We start from the raw sequence: 18,649 nt of genomic DNA, 5'->3' as shown, positions 1-18,649 counted from the left end.
TTTCTTCCTAAAAGGATCTCTGCCCAGCTCTTCCTTCTGATTCCTGTAAGAACAGACATGCCAACTGTACACAAATTTTTTTTGCTCAATTAATTTGCAATACCTTTGGTCTTGGGCTGTGCTAACAGTGCAGTGTTTACGTGTACTCGAGCTCCCAAAGCACTCACCATGAAGGGCCACATTTCTCTCCTCCCCTGTGCACAGGGGATTTCTCTGTACGTGGGGATGAGAGAAGCATACGGACCTAAATGCAGCCTGCAGCCTAAGGAACAATTTCTACCCAAATACTACAGGTTTCATTTCTGCCCTCATGTAGAATCATTCACAAATTGCATCTCCCAAATCCCCTCAATGCATTTGCATTTATTTCATGCAGTTTTATTAATTTAGTTTCTGTTGCTTTAAACACTCCGTAGCAAGAAACCAGTGTGAACAAGTCGCCTCCTTTTGCTATGAAATAGCTTTCAACCTCTGAGCTCAAATGGAGACCTTCTTTCATGTGTCAATGTTAAAATGAATTATTAAAAGCAGGTGTAAATTGTCCCCTCTTCCTCCTCTTTCATGTTTTCAGAATCACGATGAGAAAATGATTTCAGACAAATTACTACACTTAATGGTGATCAAATCACTTGGCCCTCGCTGTTGTTTTTACAAAGCCCCAAAAGGGAAGCAAGCACTCCTGAATAAAAGGAGTTTTCCTGAATAAAAGAAGTTCTCACATTCAGCGCGTCTCCTTCAGTAAGCTATATTCTACGCAAGTAAAAACGTAAGAATTTGCCGAGCTCCCAAAGCCACGTGCTGGCCCGTGGGAAGCTGGAGCATCTCTCCGCACAAGGTAGGCAGGGAGCTCTGGCCACACAGCTCCGGAGGGAGATCCCGAAGATGGTGATGCTTGACCTTGGATTGCTGGGAACTCGTTTACGGTCTTGAGTAAGTCTCTCTCTTTTCTTTCCAGTTTGCGACTACAGACAGGGCCATTCGTTTCATTTAATTTCGGGCACTTAGGCATCTGTTCATCGCCATACACAATGTTATCCCAATTAAGAGATGGAGTCCTGTATGTTATTATAACGCGCATAGCTTGAAAAAAAATTTTCAAACAGTCTTTCAATCTTCAGTTGTTCTGACTTCATTTGAGGTGTGTAACCATGCAATACAACATTACTGGCTTAAGGTACCGCAGAACCTTTCTGCTTATTGAAGCTTTTCTGGCACGCTTCGTAATTGCTTCCTAGCTAGCAACGGACACCACACCACCTGCTTTGGGTTGGTTGTGTTTTCTGCTGAGTGATTACTTCATTTACCATAGAAAACAGTGCAACGACAGTTCTGTAATGTTTCGTATCTATAATAAGTCTATTTGGAAATGGTAGCCAATGCACGATTAGTTTCCTAAGTGATGGTTCTCTAAACACTGCAAAGCTCTGCAATGGAAATTTCTATTTACTGCTGTCTTTTAAGCACATTTTAAAATGCAGTTTGTCCTGTAAATTTCTAAAACTTGGGGGAAATTACCCGTCCGAGTGCCCTTTTTCTCTCTTTTCACCTGCCCACGGTAGCGACTGCTGCAACTGTACACAGAAGAGATGCCTAAGAGAAGCAACACCGGCGAGTGAGTGGGATCTCTGAAGACAGATTACTGGCATTTTTTTTTTCTTCCCTGGCATTCCCTTTTCCCTCAGAGTTGAGGAAGCGTTCCGGGCAAAGTCAGGTAATGGCTGTGGGGAATACTCAAGAGACTTGCTCTGATTATTTCTAGGTTGATAAGGTATTGGATTTGATTGGAAGAGGGAAGAAGAGAAGAAACTGTTGGTGGTCTTATCAAATAGGATCAGATTTATTTTAAGATTATTTGGAGCACTGACAGCAAGATATAGTAAATAAAAGATGAACACCAAAAAAGGAGGAGGAAATTGTTCGCAGCTACATACTGCATTACATACTGCACTTTACTTAGCTGATGTCTTGCAAGTGCCAGTCAAAACAAAGTTTCAGCTCCGCTCAGATTTCTGTGTGCAAGTACATGTGCCACTGACAATTCAAAGCCTTTTCAGTCTTCAGAGAACTAATAAACATATTCCAGTGAATTCAAGAGGTGCTAAAGAGGCAAAGAGAAGATATCTTCCCTTGTGCCCAAATGTCCTTTTATTTTGAAATTAAAAATTAGTCCTCTAATCTCAGTTCAATTTCTTCATCATAAAAGATCACTTGATCAAAACCCACGGCTAAGAGGAAGAGATCAGCTATTCACAACAACCGACACAGCTTTTCACGTACAGCTAATGTCAACACACCAAACATCACACCGAGTAGTATCTCCTGGAGAATTAAACCTGGACCTCAGTGTATCTCCCGAACTACAACTCCCAGCTCACTCAAAGTCGTCCATCTAAAATTACAGCGTAATACTCCAGCCTCTGGTTTCAGATACAACCCAGGGACTCGAATATCACAAATGTGTCTGGGAAAATGATCTCCCCACCATGTTACTTTGTCCTCTGAACTGCTCTCCCCCTCCCTCTCTCTACAGTTCGGTGACAGGCAGACAGCAAGAGCCATTAGTAGAGATATGGCTGGTACAGTAGCTACTGCATACTTTGATGATCTGCTTTGATCATCTTGCATCATATTCATTAGAGAGCTTTTTACCCTTTCCATTCTGTAGAGGGTGGATATCTTGTTTAAAAATCCCCTTCTCTGATTACTATCAATACTAGGGAATTCATAGCTTGCAATGTAGCCTTCAGCTCTGACACGCCCAGAGATGACAATGTTCAAATTTAATGCTTCAGTTGCATCAATATACAACTGCTTTACGGTCAAATCAATCCACTGATTAACAATATTTTATTATTGACTTGCAATTTTGCCAGGCAGAACACAAGCAAGTTATTAATATTTGTTCTGATTTACCCTACCCTAACCAACACTCAGCTGCTACCTATTTTAACTATAGAATATGTATAAACTAGCATTTAGAAAAAGAGAAGGATTATCTAAGTTTTGGACATCTTCCAAAGCATATTAATTTCTTATGAGACCCATTCAGCCTTCCTAAAGAAAATAAGCACAAAAGCTATTAGTTTGCATGAAATCAATGAAATGGATAAAGCATAATTTTGGATATTTCTCAAAATATTTATCATAGCAATGGCTGCCTTATCCACCCCCCACCCCACCCCGAACTTTTGTAAGGAGTAGGATTTAGAAGAAAAGGTCGCAACTTCAGCTTTTCCTAGTCTGGTTCTTTACATTCTATACAAAAGCATTAAGTAATTATTCCACTTCCAGCCCACCCTGCTAACACATCTGGGGGCTGCAAAGGCAGCTAAACCACAGTTAAACCATAAAGACTAATGACAATTTAAAACGTCTTCTTTTAGGAGGGGATTTTGAGGAAGCGACACTGGATGTGGAAGCTGAGGAACATTCCCAAGCCAAACACTTACTGAAACAGATGGTGTTAGAATGCCAACGCGGTTTTCCAGACTTAAAGTTCCCAGATACTTTGTGACTCATGCTACAAAACGATGGTGAATATTAGCAGGACAGTCAATGGGGTAAGAAACAAATTAACTCTTTTCTTCTGCATTTGTATGTTTGCTCAACAGATGAACTAATTTACAAAATTACAAAAATACTTACTGCTTACTTTAGACTGAACGAGGTCTAAATGTAATCAAAGTTTGTTGACGTTTTTAGTCAAATGAAAAAAATTAATCACAGTATTTTAATCATAAAAATTAAACTCATTCATGCAACTGCCAAAAAAAGTGATGCTTTTTCACCAAAAGCTTTACATCAGAAATTAAAATGCTCTTTCACCGAGATGTTTCTCGAGAGCTAAAGGTGTGCATGGGCTGGCTGCTGTTGTTCTGTTCTAAGTTTCTCAAAGCCGAGATAAACCCACTGGCCTTTGGGAAGGGGATTTTTCAGGTCTCTTCCAACAAACTGTTATTATGACAAATAATTAAAGTGAAATATGCTCTCAAGAATGATAATGTACTGTATATTATCGAGGTCTTCATCAAGATCATATGTTCTTGATAAAGGATATACGCACATTTTTCCCAGAAAAAAGAGTTAACACCTCTTGTATTCCCATCGGGTGATAATGCAATGGGTGATTTTTTGATCTACGCCACCATCTTCCAGTACTTATTATGACTCAGAATTACGAAATATTTCACACACAGCAACCACGATTGCAAACATTCAGATACTAAACAAAAAAAACCCCAAACAGTTCAGTGGTGTTGGTACCGTTCCCAGTTTAGCAGGGCCTGTGAGACTACACTGCCTGCTCAGGTGGCACGGAATACCTGGGAGAAAGACAAAACCACACTGGTCAGACTCGGGACCCAACTGAAGCACAGCCAGCACTGGCGATGAAGAATCGGCACCGGTGGCTTTATGCCAGAGCCCACCAGTATGTCTGGACAAGCTCGGGGTAGTGCGGCTGCTGGGGCTACAGCCCCTGGCTGGGTGCTGGATGGCAGCTGCAGCCAAGCACTTACCCGGGCAGTGTAAACAAAAACTTTGAGAGGCAGATCTTTTGGAAAGACCACAGCTTTGGTTTCTGAGCAATTCACACGTGAAATGGCACTACGTGCAACCGGGACTGTCGGATTTCCCTGGCTGCACTAACATCACCCAGGCACCTCTGCTTTCGGGTGCAAACCAGCAGCTGTTCAGGCGCACAGGTGAATTTTAGATTCACACACCTTGCTACAGGAGTTTTCATGTGCAGTCAGGGGTATAGCCTTGGGCAGCTGTCCTTTTGGAAGTTAAATCAATCCAAAAATAGCAACAGAAGGAAAACAGAAAAAAAAAAAAAAGTCTAACTAGGACTTGCCCAGAGTCCATAGCATGCAGAAGTGCAATAAGGAAACTGCCTAGGTTCATTTGGAAGAGGGAAACTATTTCCACTTTCTTTTCCTCTACAAATCTTGAAAGCATTTCTTACGCGTATCACCAGGAACTACACCTATGTAAAGAAAGATAGGTAGACAGATAAACTTAATGTACTTTAACATATGTTAATATTTCTATTTATTTATTCAAAGCTCATCAAAGTCACCATCATGATTTCTCTTCACTGCCGATGACAGCAAGATTGGATCTTAGTCTTATAGTCTTATTTTTCTTCAAAATAACAGCATCTGTTCTAACCCTAGTCAAACTCCAGTTTCTTCACTAACTATAGCTCTACTAATTTACAACAGCAAATATTCTTGAGCTTAGGCACGTGCAGCTGAAAGTTAAACTGAAGTGGCTTAAAAAGTCTCTTTAAGATCTGAAATCATAAGCAATATAGAAGCGATTCTGTAAAACTAAAGATTATTTTTTGGAAATAAATGGAAAGTGCTTTTCATTTTTAATCTGCCAAATAAAATGGTGACATATCCCGGTATTTTCCTTGTGTACCTCCCATCAAAATCAATGGAAAGACTTTATTGGCAGTTGACCTGGATGCTTACTGTCTTTTGTGTCAGTACTTTTGAAAAGAATTTTACTTCTTTAAAAGGCTACTATGTGCTGTACCACAGGTGCAATACCAACATATGTTAAGAGTTTTCTAAAGTACTTTGGGATCCTTGAGGATATCCTTGGGGATAAAAGGTGCTACATAAATGTAAGATGTATATTTAAAAATAACAAAATAGTGTCTCCCTTATAACACACATACATCTAGATGTTTGCTGTCTGTACAAGAAGCTACATTTTTGTCACCGTGAATATCTTATCACTTTGACTCCTTGTGGGAGACCCACTAAAAAAAGAAAAGTTAGTAAAAACGAAACCCAAACCAAAAAGAAAACCAAACCCCACAACCCATATATTTAGATTTCAGGCTGAAAACCCGACAGGCCTTTTGTTATAACACCCATATTAAGCTCCTAGTAAATCCTGTTCTAGGCGTTTATGAAAAAATGCATAGATAAATAGGTAAATGTTAATTATCACTAGAATGGTTAAAGAGCTTTTATGCTGAATTCTAAAATATGTGCAAGTGCTTCAGAAATAAACAGCTTTATATTTTATTCCTTGATTTCAAATAGTCCAAACATTTTCACATTTGATGTGCCTTTACACTCACAGACTTTGCAGTGCACCTTTTGACCTTTCAGCACTCAAAAGTGAGGCTGAGATAACTAAAATCTGGGAAAGGTAGTAAAACATGGAGCACATAATAAATTAAAGAGTTGGAAAATTGTGGTAATAAGCCCTTTGGGGTAAGCCTCCTTTAAAGCAGTAGCACTGTTTAACGCTACTGGAACAATTCTTGTTTTATTTAAGACTTGTGTTATGGAGCTTCACCTACAGGTTACAGATATGAAATGTGTTTCTGTTAGGATGACATGATTCTGTTCCAATGAGTTTCTGGCTTAGTTCATGATATCTTTAGCTCTCTGTCTAAATAAAAAGACAACAGTTGGGTGAAATGTTTAGTTCCATGTACCCAGAAAGACAAGCTACTCCCTGCATCAAATGTTTCCATTCTCAAAGCGTGAGGTTTGGGGAAGGAAAGTAGGTGAATCAGTTGCCTAAAATGAAAATTAATTTTGGCAGTCTTCCACGATGCCTTGTTTCTGCAAAGCCATGTATGAACAGGAACCGTCATTACTGTCCAGATGTCACCTACGCTCCTTTATAAAAGTGCATGCTAGAGAGGGGACTGCCCTCGCAGAAAGGCAGAAAAACCAACAGCTGGATCCAGATGCTGGAACTATCATGGTCATGAGAAAGAGGCAGAAATGATAAGGAATGCCTGACACCATAAAGAATATTTGCATGAAGCCCTTAAGGAATGCCAGTAAGCTGTGATAAAAGTAGACTTGTTTTTCATGGAAATTTGGTAATGCAGAGACGGTGGTCGTGTACAGGCACAAACTCTGGGGAATTCTGTTCTAAGCCGAGTAAGCTGAGAATCACCGAGGCACAGGGAACCTGAGCCTGCTCTTTAGGTCTTTGACATCTATATGAAGGGAGGCAGACATGTATACCTGGGGAAAACACCCAGCCACCAGGCTCCAGCACTGAAGCTATGAGGACAGGCACTTGATGAAGGAGTTCTCGTTGCTGCCTACAAATCCGCAATGAGAACAATGGATAAGCAACCAGCAATTTCACAACGCATGAAAATCAGAAATTAAAGACTGTTAAATAACTGTTAAAAAACAAGCCCAGGTGACTGTCTAGTCTATCCTCCTGCAATGGGGCAGTACTGATGTAATTATCAGCATTCATGCTCTCAAAACAACCGATGTGAAAACATGCTAAAGGTGTCAGTTGACAAATGATAGCAAACATAGATCAAAATGAAGCAAGCAAATTGGCAGGAAAAATGAGTGACTGAATTGCCTGAGGGATCACACAGGTGTTATATATATGACCATGTGAACAGAAATGCATACAAGTATTCACACAGAGCATCTTTTTACCAAGAACATTTTTTATCTCCTCACCATTATAAAACTGTCAACTCAAATACATTTATTAGCACTCTAAAGAAAAAAACAGAATGACTCATTGCTATTTATTAGTTTGATATGTTAACTAGCAAAAGGGAAAAAATCCGGATGAATTAAGTACGTGGAGGCTGCCGACTCTTAATAACTCTAGCAAATCTTTGAACTATGTTAATCTCATGTTATTGTAGTATGCATGCAGGACCATCACTCATCTCACATGAGCAAAGCACTCTTGCGTGTCATGATAGATTTTATCAAGAAGAAAATGAAGTCAAAGGTGGCTGTCAAGGCAGCTGGGTTTTGAGTGAGTGGAGAACCCCAGAATGGGATTTTTAACTTGCAGAATTTGATGGAGGAACACACACAATACTTCAATGATCATCAAAAAGCTTTCCTTATCTAAATTTGTATAGAAAAAATATCTTGCCCTCTTTACCAGGTAGAGGGAACTTGTAAGGTAATCAACAGCAGTTTGGTGCACAAATGAAACAATAGAGGAGTTTGGTACTGGAAAAGGTGCCCTTTCGTTATTCCATTTAAATGTTACGGAGAGATGGGATTTGAGCACAGCAGTAAATGCAGGGCATGAGACTGTTGACAGGATATTAGAAGGAATCCTGTGGTGGCAAAGTCAATGTAATTCTCATCACTCCACAGAAACAGGTCTATGGTATTTTATGAGCAGTGAGTACAAATAACATTCACTTCGGCTTTTAGCAAAGTAGTGACTGGCAAAAATACAAGAATTCTTTTTAAAAAAAAAGCCATAAAAAGGTGTTGTTGTTTTTCTTTTCTTTCATATTTGCCAGGCTATGCTAAAAAACAAAAAGGTAAAATTAAAAGTACATTTTTCTTCGCCCTTGAGTGTCACTTATTTAACTTTGGGTTTTTTTTTTTTTATTATTTTTTTTTTTTTAGCTAGTCGGTGTTGCATTACAGGATGGCACACAAAAGTTCTCTCTGATGTGCAGCAGATACTGAAGGCAATTCACTCGTGCTGAAGTGAACCAGCAAAGCATCTCACTGATCATCACTGAGAAGAGTTATTGTCCTCACTGTCTGCAACAGACTCAGTACAGACCGGATGAGCATTAGACCCTGACTCAGTTCACCTGCTGATACTCTTTGAGTGGTTAGTGCTACTGGCATCCTTACTCCATAGCAGTTTTCAAGAAGTATTTGCACTGGGACTTCAGACAGCATCTGTGCAGGCGTACTGGAAGTCAGGGAGCTTTTGAGCTCCTAGGTAACTGCAGGAAAGCATCTAAAGCATGGTTGCAAAGACCTAGCGTTATGGTTGCTTATTTAACCTCAAGTGAATACAGGCATTTATACCATGGTGTTCTGAGCTTATCACTAAACAACAGTCTATTTCCTATCCCATCTTGCCGTTAGCAAGGTATTAGTACTGCAAGTTACTGCTACACTATACTGAATTCCATCACAGCCAGAACAGTAAGGGGCATTTGGACATTAATTTCTGCTATATAAAACATTGCATCTGCACATTGCTGTTTTCTGGGCTTAGGGGTGAATACCTAGACAATAACTGGTACTTTGTGGCTTTTCCTTTTACTTAATTATTTCAATTTTTTAAAAGGTGATTAAGAGAGAAACTGTACCCAGGCAGAAGAGTTTACATTCTGCTGGTAAGGGACTGCTTTTAGCTCTGCGTTAAGGGCTTTGACAGAATTTAAATGGCACACAATTCTCATGGTAGCCTGCTGCACAAGAACCAGCATCACGTATAACCACCGTCTGCACAGAGGACTTCCCATCACATTAATATGCAAATGCTACCTGCTCCCCACAATCACAAGTACCGTAAGATTAGCATAGCAGAAAGAAGATGTGTTGAGCTGATGATGAAATTAGAGGTCCACACATATATTGTGCTCATACTAGTGACACACCCTAAAATTAAATTAAATGAGAATAAAAGGTCTATATTTAGACATTGATGCTTGAAGGTTTTTTCTTCTTCTACATGGAGACAAGACTCCACCCACATTAAAAAAGAACACAAACGAAACATCAATTCTCTCCTTCATTTTCCCACACTAATGCATTATTGACTACAATGTTCCAAACTTGCACTTGCAGTCTTACCCACTATTACAGCACCTTGTATCAGTACTTTAAACATTGCTTAACAAGAAAAATATGTCAATATACAATGAAAGCTTTCATTTATGCTTTCAAATTCAGCAAACTGCTGCAAGCTATGTTGTAAATTACCCCCAAGAATGTTTAACTGGGCAAAATAGAGAACAAATTTTAGTGACATCAGACGTGACTGGATTCATAATTAGCAACACTTAACAATATATTAAGTTTATCTCCTTTCTATTCCAGTGACCCTTTCAGTTCTGAGCACTGTTTGCATACACTACCATAAATCATGTCTCAGATTTGTCAACAAGCTCCGAGTACTTTCGTTATTCGTGAAAATTACAAAGTGAACTAACTACAGGTTCAAAATTTTTTCGACAATGCTTTACAGGATAGGTGGGAGCTGCCTGATCTCAGCTTCACTCCAGTCTCTCCTGAAACTGAAAAAGAACTACAGATAGTGTCTGTGCTGAAGTCCATTGCTGCAATAACTGATGCTACTGACTGGTGGGGCCATGCCCAACTTATCAAAACCAGGTGCTAATGCCAAGTTAGCACTCTGCCTAAAGCAACTGTCAAGCAGTGATAGATTAGACAAATCTGATTGCTCTATCAAAACATTCATCTCAAATCTTGATTAGTAAACCTATTGAATTATGATTAATTCACAAGAGTGCTGCTGACAGATAAGGTACTTTATCTGACAATGTGTAGTAGTTGCTTTGCCTGAAGCAGAAAAGCTCTGAAGTTGCTGGTAAAATAAACAGTATCAACTGCAACGTACCAAGAAGGATAATGAGGCTACACGCACCTTTTAATTTAATAAAGGCTGATCTATGAGAACCTAGCTTCAGCCACGAAAACATAGGAAATGGAGGATAAGGGCCAGGGAATCACAGAAGTAAACGGCAGGAGAGGAGGCAAAACTGCCAGACGGAAAGTACAGAGCTGAAAGCTGCACTGGATGGGCTGCAGGGACTTTTAGAGCATCTAGGATGACTCAGGAAATCCAGGTATCACGGGCTTTGAGGAAAAATCTGTTTCAGAAATTCTGGCATATGGCCTCCACCTATCGCATCACCTTGGTTTTACCGTCTCATGCAGGAGTGCTACGCTACAGAATATAATGCCTGCATGAGATGTGATTATCATCTGCCTTGAACATCAAGGGAATGAAACAAGTGGTTAAAAACTGAAAATTTTCTTTTAATACGTTACACTAGAAGAAGAGACTTGCTTCGGTGAGACCAAAACGATATTAAAAGAATATCTTTCAGTGTTTATAATTTGTCATAAAATTCAATAATAATAAAAAAAATCCATTATGTCTCTGCAGCTTTTAAAAACTACCTACAACAGCAGCATTTTTACAATTAATGAAAATGCAGTGTCATGGAATCATCAAAAATCTCTCAATGCCACCTCTGCACACTCAGCATGAATTTGTCCCGGACTGAGTGTATCATATCAGACCTTCCTTCACAGGGTAAAGTGAAACCCTCCCCGTTTCAGCTGAGTTTTGCTATCTTGATAGCTGCATGTGCACAGGGGTAGATCACGAGAAAGCTCCCCATTACTGGAATTTACAGCACGGTCAGTGAAAAATAGGTATTGTAATACTCGGCTCTGACTTAATGAAGAATCCACCTTCTCCAAGGCACTTGTTAGCTTATCCTGACCTAATAATTTTACAAAAACCTTAATGCACTATAATTATGTTTCTCCCCAGCCAGTATTAACCTTTCTGTGACTCTTTTTTCTTTCTTCTCTCTCACATATTTATTTATTTTACCTAGCCTCTGTTAATCAATGTGAACTGCAGATGGGGTCAAGGAAAGCTACTTCCTCCTTTGATAGCCTCCAATGCTTTCACTCCTGGGGATAAAAATGCTTTAAATGGAGTTATATTCTAGGAAAATCAATATATGATTACTGCAAAGATTTGTATCGATTGCCCTGTTGCACTGCAAAAAGGCTAAAGAAAAATTGCATGGCACATTCCCTTCATTTTCTACTTCACAGAACTTGCTGCAAATATTTTGAGTGAGTAAGAAGCGCTGGAACTTTATTTAATAACCTAAACTTTTCTTAGTTTAATCCTGCTCCTTGTATTTTTACTTTGAAAAAAAATCCCCTTTGACTTCTCTTTTATGATGCCCAAAATCAGAGTGCTGCTTGTGACCCTGAAAAACAAACGCACCGCAGTAAATATCTAGCTCTCAATAACTTCACCAGTTTTACGCATTTCACAAAAACAGAAAACCAAACCAAAATTCCTATTTTCACTAGTTTACCAGAATTGTTGATGCTTCTTCCCAGCACAGACACCACACCAAGGATTCAGGCTGGATCTTGTTTTCACAGACTGTAGTGGTGGAGGAACTGGGTTTCCTGGCCTGGTTTCATTTCTCTTGATGTAACCAGAGCTAGGCTTGTCCTCCCCACCAAAAGTCCTAAGGATTGGAAATACAGCTTCAACAAATATTTCACCAAAATAAAATAAATTCTCCAACAGAAATGGATTCTCACTCTCTTCCCCCATGCCCCCAGCAATTAGCTTCAAGTTTGAAGAGGATCTTATTTAAATCCTTTACAGGAATCTCAGTTTTTAAAATGCATCTTTATTTTGCAAGAATAGCCTTAAATGCTTTTGACAAATCATTTTCAGACAACGGTTTCCGTAAACTTGTTTCATGTATCACCTATTTTTAATTTACATTACATGGTATATTATCCAAATATCAGACCTTTGGTCTTATTGTTGGAAAGAATAATTTAAAATGTTAAATAACTTAACACACCATGATACTTCAAAGTCACTTTGGATAAGTTATTGCATTTCTCTGCTCATCACTTTCCTGAAAGTTAATATTATTTACCTCTTTGTAAATTGTTCAGAGATCTATTGCCAATATGTACTATGGAAGAACTAACATAACAACGTTTGCACTAGTGAACTCAAAATACAAAAAAATATTTTAGAAAGTACTGGATTTGTACCAAAATGTACAAGCATTTCCCTGAATGCACACAAATTCTTTGAATATTCCAAAGCATTAAAATGAGCTCTGAATTTTCAACTATCTAAACTTACTGCTTTTATTTCCAAACTACATTTTAAAATCAGTTCATCTAATTCTAGTACCCTAATATTTAAAAAGGAGTTCTTAGTCAAATCCTTCCCGATTACAAAATGTATATCATGCAGATCTGATTATTTTCATATGTTCGAGTGATTCACATTTAACATACAGCTTCTACTGCGGCTCTGGTAAAAAATAATGAAAAAAAGCACAGAATGATTTTTCTAAATATGTTGATGAATGTAAAGTTCCTTAGATTCTTACTTTCCCCAGTTTTATAAATCAGTGGCTTTACAGTTTTATTAACATTTCTTTTGTACAGAGATCATCTCAAAGCCTTTCTTTCTCTAGTCTTCTGTCCTAGAAGCAGATCATCCTGCATGTGTGTTTTATGACCTTTGTCCTTTTGCTCAAAGTCTTCAATTTAACCTTTGTTATATGTCTTCTGCTTTCTGTTCCTTTCCTTATCCCTAATATATTTCAGTTTTGAAGAAGTCCCGAGGATATCACACTGGATCCTTCTGTTACCTACATTTTTCTATTTCAGGAGTACTGCAAATTATTTTAATTACATTCAAAGGTACTTCATGGCATGCTCCATTCCAGTATTTGGTAGAATTATTCAGACTTTTCTCATATTGCTCATTTTCACAATGAATAAATTCCTGACACTAGGTTTCTTTTGTTAATCCTTCCCAACCTTTCTGTAGTAGGTGCTAAACATACTCATTAACTGAAAAGTCATGTCATTTGCATAAAGAAAGGGTAATACTAAGCCCCATCTGATTCGTAAGATTCAGAAGGTTTTCTTCCAGAAATATACATGGCTAAAAAAAATAAATTATAAAATTCTTTTTAGGTGGAAAGTCTGGTGGATGTCTGGCCATCTAACTGTTCCGGTGAGAGATGGTAAAGACTAGGAATAAGGTTTGTTGCCAGATTATGATTTATGTTAATTATTGGGTCCCAAGTAGTGTGTGTGTATAATTGCACCTTTGACAATTCACAAAAAGTGCCTGGAGAAAGACAGGCACACCTCTTTATGGAATGTATATATAAGCAGAGTAAATATATACATGTACTTGAACTCCTATGAAAATCTGTCTCCTTTAATGATATTGCTAAATAGAAAGTGTTAATTGCTGAGCTTTTAAAAAATGTGAATTTTTGTATTTTCCCAGTCTTTCTCCTGCAAGACAATTTTACTCGGTACCAGACCATGACATGGCTAGCCAGCCTCGTGCACCACTCCTGTATCGCTAGTGTCATCTGGAAGAGGGCAAAAGCGAGTCACATCCCAGTCATGTCTCCACGCTGCCCCAATGCAAGTGTGAAGTGTTATGAGGCTACTTCAACACACCCCTCTGATATACCAGCACCCATGGGACAGCATGGCACGTGTCGGGGCACTCGGCACCGATGGGACAGCATGGCATGTCGGGGCACTCGGCATACCAGGTAGGAACCCCCTTCAGGATGCCCCTTCGAGGCTGCATGGGAGCTTACAGCAACTTCTCTAGGGAAAGGTGTCCCTGGTGGCCGTGGCAGGGGGGATGAACTAAATGATATTTAAGGTCCCTTCCAACCCAAACCAGTCTATGATTTACGATTCTGTGATTTATACCTGCCCTTTTCTTATTCCCTATGTAACTGCATATGGCCACTCTCAGAAACCGAACAGGTTAGAGTTTGATGGTCCCTTGGTCCGAACTAACACCGCTACTCCTGTGTGTATCTCCATGTCACCCCACCCACCCCTGAAAGGCAGATGCTCCCCACTGCCTGGAGCAGTGATGCTACTCCTCCACCATGTCCAACTGCTCTCCATTCTCTGCAGCAGTGTAAAATGGGGTTAACTTGGTTTGGGGTTTTTGGGATAGGTGTTCTGTTAACAGAGTAATGCATGGAACACACACTAACAGTTACAAAGCTAAGGGTAAAAACAGGAAAAGAACTCAATTCTTATTATGATATATAAAATAAATATGTACAGGAAGCACCACGTGCCCTTCTCTGTAAAATGAATTACACTAGCTAGTGCATTCACATATGCACAGAGGCTTGGTCCTGATAAAAGCAAGTAAAATATAAGATCACTTTATATATTTTTAATAATTCTGCTTTTACCTATGGAAAAATAAACAAACAAAAAAATTGAATTGAATACTGTACATTCAGAATGACTGGCTGTCAAAACACCCCTTAGAATTATAGACAGCTTTTGCTAAAACAAATGCAAGACTATACATAACATTTTGAAAATGAGTTTCTCAAATTACCTTTTAGGTCAACTTATGTCAGTTACAGTACATTGTTTTACAGGAGAAAAATCATTACCAGCAAAAAAGTCAAGTTTTTTTTTTTGTCTGCTATATCCCATTCTAAAAATTCCAGCCAAGTACTTATGACCAAATTTAAAAGCCTGCTACTAAATATTGCTAGTTTATCCCACATGATAACACTAATTATCAAATAATTTAAGGCTGTACCTTTTAAAATGATAAATCTTTACTGAAGCCTAGACCAGAACCCTGGCAGAAGCACACGGCTGTACTGTATAAGAGACAAGAACTTTAGTGCCACTCTGGATCTCCCCCAGCAGAGACAAGTAAAGTTCCATGCCATATGTATAAGCAAGTTTGTTGGTTCTGAAATGCACATTCTTAACTACCCCATGAAAATAATGCCATAAAGAAGAAAAACAGCCTCAGTCCAGCTTTTCAGCTACTCCCCAAACTCCTGTAAGAATCAATCATTAGCTGGCATTAAATGTCTTTGTTCCACTAAATTCAGTAGAACTACAGTAGTTCCCGCTAAGTGAAAATCTACCCAAGATTTACATACGAACTCACTCAGCTCTCTCACAAGGATGTTTATGAAAAAGTGCGGTGGTACCAGATGAAGAGCAATCCTCCTGTATGTGTTAGATGAATTCTCTGAGTGAGCTCTGGATACGTAAGGTGACAGAGCAAAACCTCCTCCTCAAGCCCCTTCCCCCTCAAGCTTTTCCCCATTGTAAAAAAAGAGAAATTATTCAATTAGGCAAACCTAAGCATGTTTTAATTTGGCGATTTTCTGACTGTGACAAATAACTACCCAAAAAGGCAGCACTTTCACCTTGCATTTTCAGACTGTATCGATGGTAACCCACAAACACGTAGTCAGTCCCATCGCAGAGCAGTCGGTGTTTAGATCGTGACTCTGCAGTTCAGGGAATTCTCTGGCATTTGAGTAGCACCAAGGACTGACCACAGCACTGGGAAAAGGGTAATACCTGCTAAAGGAAAGGTGACGTGATATAGCCCACAGAACAGAAGTCAGGGGTTTGCAGAATCTCTTCCAGACACTCGGGCACCACTGGGCGGTCAGGGAAAGTAAGATTATCATCGCCATTAGAAGAGGTGTTAGGCTTTCACAAAATAAATTTTCATTTTAATTAAACCAGATAAAAGATATCACTCAAAACCTGGAGCAATTACAACCAGGCAACCTCGCAAAATACCCTGGGCACTAGTAAACAATTCCAGAATCAAGGCTTCAGTTTAAAAATTCCAATAATACCTATGTATAAACATAAACACACACATGCACACACACTCTTTCTTGCTTTAGCACTGTCTCATCAAAGCATTAAGTCAAAATTGAACATGGACTCAATCAAATACATGGAAATCTAGACCCCATTTACTCCATACATATATTATTGCTATGCTTGTGTAATCTCCAAGTAATGTTACATTCAGAAACACAATTTCTTCAATGTACACAACTATAGTTTATTAAATAAACACAAACTGGGATATAATGGCATACATTTGTTTTCATTACAAGTAGTAACACAATTATTTCTCTAAGGCTTACTACATTAGCATTTCTCTCCATGTTCCAAATGCCTTTGAACTTTCTGAAAAGCTGCATCTGTTAGCTCCCTTGTACACAGCCGAAACTTACCAAGTGAATTAACTTTTAATATAAATTGCTTTGTTCACTATTAAGATTGATGTTGGACACACTGTACTGTAAGTTGCAAACTGCAATTTCAATTCGCTGCAATTATCTCTGGTTGTTAATAGCACAAGATAGCATGTCACTTTCTACCAAGTGTATAATTTATCTTTTTTTTCCCCCCTTCTTTCTCCCCACCCCCACCACCCCCCCTTCATGAACTCTTGTGGTATTCCAAATGTATAATCTTGTTGTATTTATTTCCCAGTGGTCCAACAAAATGCACAGCAAGTGCTGACTAGAACAAACTAAAAGGCAGTGCTATTGACAAGCCGTCACTTGAGCAGTAATGAACACTCTGCCTCTACTTTCACCTCACCAAACTAACAGCTTTAATTTATGATAAAGCAAACGAGAGACAACCTCCAGTTTTATTATACCCTCAGTGCTGTTTCAAATCAAGTAATTAGAAGGTCAAGAGGCAGGTCTAGAAAGCCAAATACAAATGCAAGCCCTCTGCACTGACATTTTTTAAAAAACTTGACTGTTCAAAGAGCATTTTATCCATCCCTCTTCTGCAGAGCAGCGCAAGGCAGTTTTTACCACCGTAACCAACCTGAAACAGTGTGGTTCAATTCTATGCTGAGTAATTCAGCCCATATGTTGAGAGAGATACCTAGCAATGTCCTTCGCCAGGCCTCTAATTGAAAAGAAAGGTACAGGTGAGTTTTAAAAACATGTTTTTCCAACAGAAACTTTCAGATAGAAGTGGGTTTTTTTTTTCCTCTTCTTTTTCTTAGGAGTACAAGAAATTTCATGGGATACCATAAAAAAAGCAAAACAAACTATGAGTGAAATATCTGAATTGAATAAATAAGAAAAAAAAATCTGTGCTGGCAAGGTGAGCTTAAATTCTCTAAAAGCTTATTTATAACTTGATGAGTAAACTCTTCCTAGAACTACTGAAGAACTAGTTTTTCTTGAATGTTTATAGACCAGCTGGAATAAAAGCACATAACTATATTTGGTCTTTGCAGTATTGTTATATAAATATTTACAACTAGAGAGATACAATTATGCTAATGCAGCGTGTCTCCATTTTCATTATATGATATCATCTTGAATTTAAATTTCAGTCAAAAGTATCTTCTAACACCTTAGAAGCCAGCGAAAATCGTTCCTCGGCTAGATACAATGAAACCTGTACAATTAGGCATTCTTATTAGGCAGCCGTCTGTCTTACGCTACATCAAAGGATACTCCAGTGCCTTACTACAGTTCTGTTATATGTTGATTGGAAAATTACTTCCCATTAAGAAACTGTTTTTGTTGAGCCTTTGATGAGTTGTCTCAGACTAGCTTCACAACCTAAGATAAATCACTGAACTCCAGCCAGGTCTGAATAAAAGGCAGCAGCTGTTTAACACAGATCAACAGTTTTAGGGAAAGATAAATCTGAGTCCAAAGGAAATGGTTGGGGAACCAAGTCTCAGTCTGCACGGCCACTTGGACAAAGGCTCTCCTCTTCATGAGCCTGCTTCTGGAATACAGGCTAGGAATCTTCACAGTCCCTTGAAGACAGAACTTTTGTCTCATCCAAAATGCTGCTCTTCCGCCAACACCCTTGGATTTGTGCAAATACCTCTGCACTGATGCTGCCACCCCAGGAACAGAAAAAAAAGTGCCACCTGCCCCACATGCTGACTCTTGCGGCACGTTTTGCTGTAATGCCATCTTGCAAAAATGTCATTTAATTTGTATTTCCTTAGCTAAATATGGCAGAATTCATACACAAAGTTTTACCTGACTACATCCAGAACCACCGTTCTCAACTACTAGTACTATCCTTACTTGGCATAGACATTAGATAAGTTTAATGTCCACAACCAAAACAGCACCTAATTAAGGCCAAGGTCTCACCAGCGCGTGCATTAAGAAAACACTGAGATTTTGGACATAGCGGTGCACCACGGGGAGTTTTGAGCCTTTAGTGTATTCTATATTTTGGTAAGCATGTCCTATATGCTTAACAGT

The 18,649-nt window shown here is 38.9% G+C and overlaps 1 protein-coding gene across 6 annotated transcripts in view; it reads right to left on the bottom strand.

Annotated features, from left to right (window-relative positions):
- FTO (FTO alpha-ketoglutarate dependent dioxygenase) overlaps positions 1–18,649 on the bottom strand; it is a 260,515-nt gene that overhangs the window by 68,044 nt on the left and 173,822 nt on the right. The window contains exon 9 of one of the 6 annotated variants that reach the window (XM_080364735.1): positions 782–4,987. The exons of the other annotated variants lie outside the window; for them this stretch is intronic. Within the exon in view, the coding sequence (XP_080220861.1) occupies positions 4,972–4,987 (16 nt within the window). The 3' untranslated portion in view covers positions 782–4,971. Of the gene's footprint in view, positions 1–781; positions 4,988–18,649 lie in introns of those variants that run through there. 6 annotated transcript variants of the gene reach the window in all.

Source organism: Falco punctatus (assembly GCF_963210335.1).
Source record: "Falco punctatus genome assembly, chromosome: 14".
NCBI classification, from domain to species: Eukaryota; Metazoa; Chordata; class Aves; order Falconiformes; family Falconidae; genus Falco; species Falco punctatus.
Note: the sequence above shows the minus strand (reverse complement) of the source record. Positions and strands in the feature narration are given on the sequence as shown.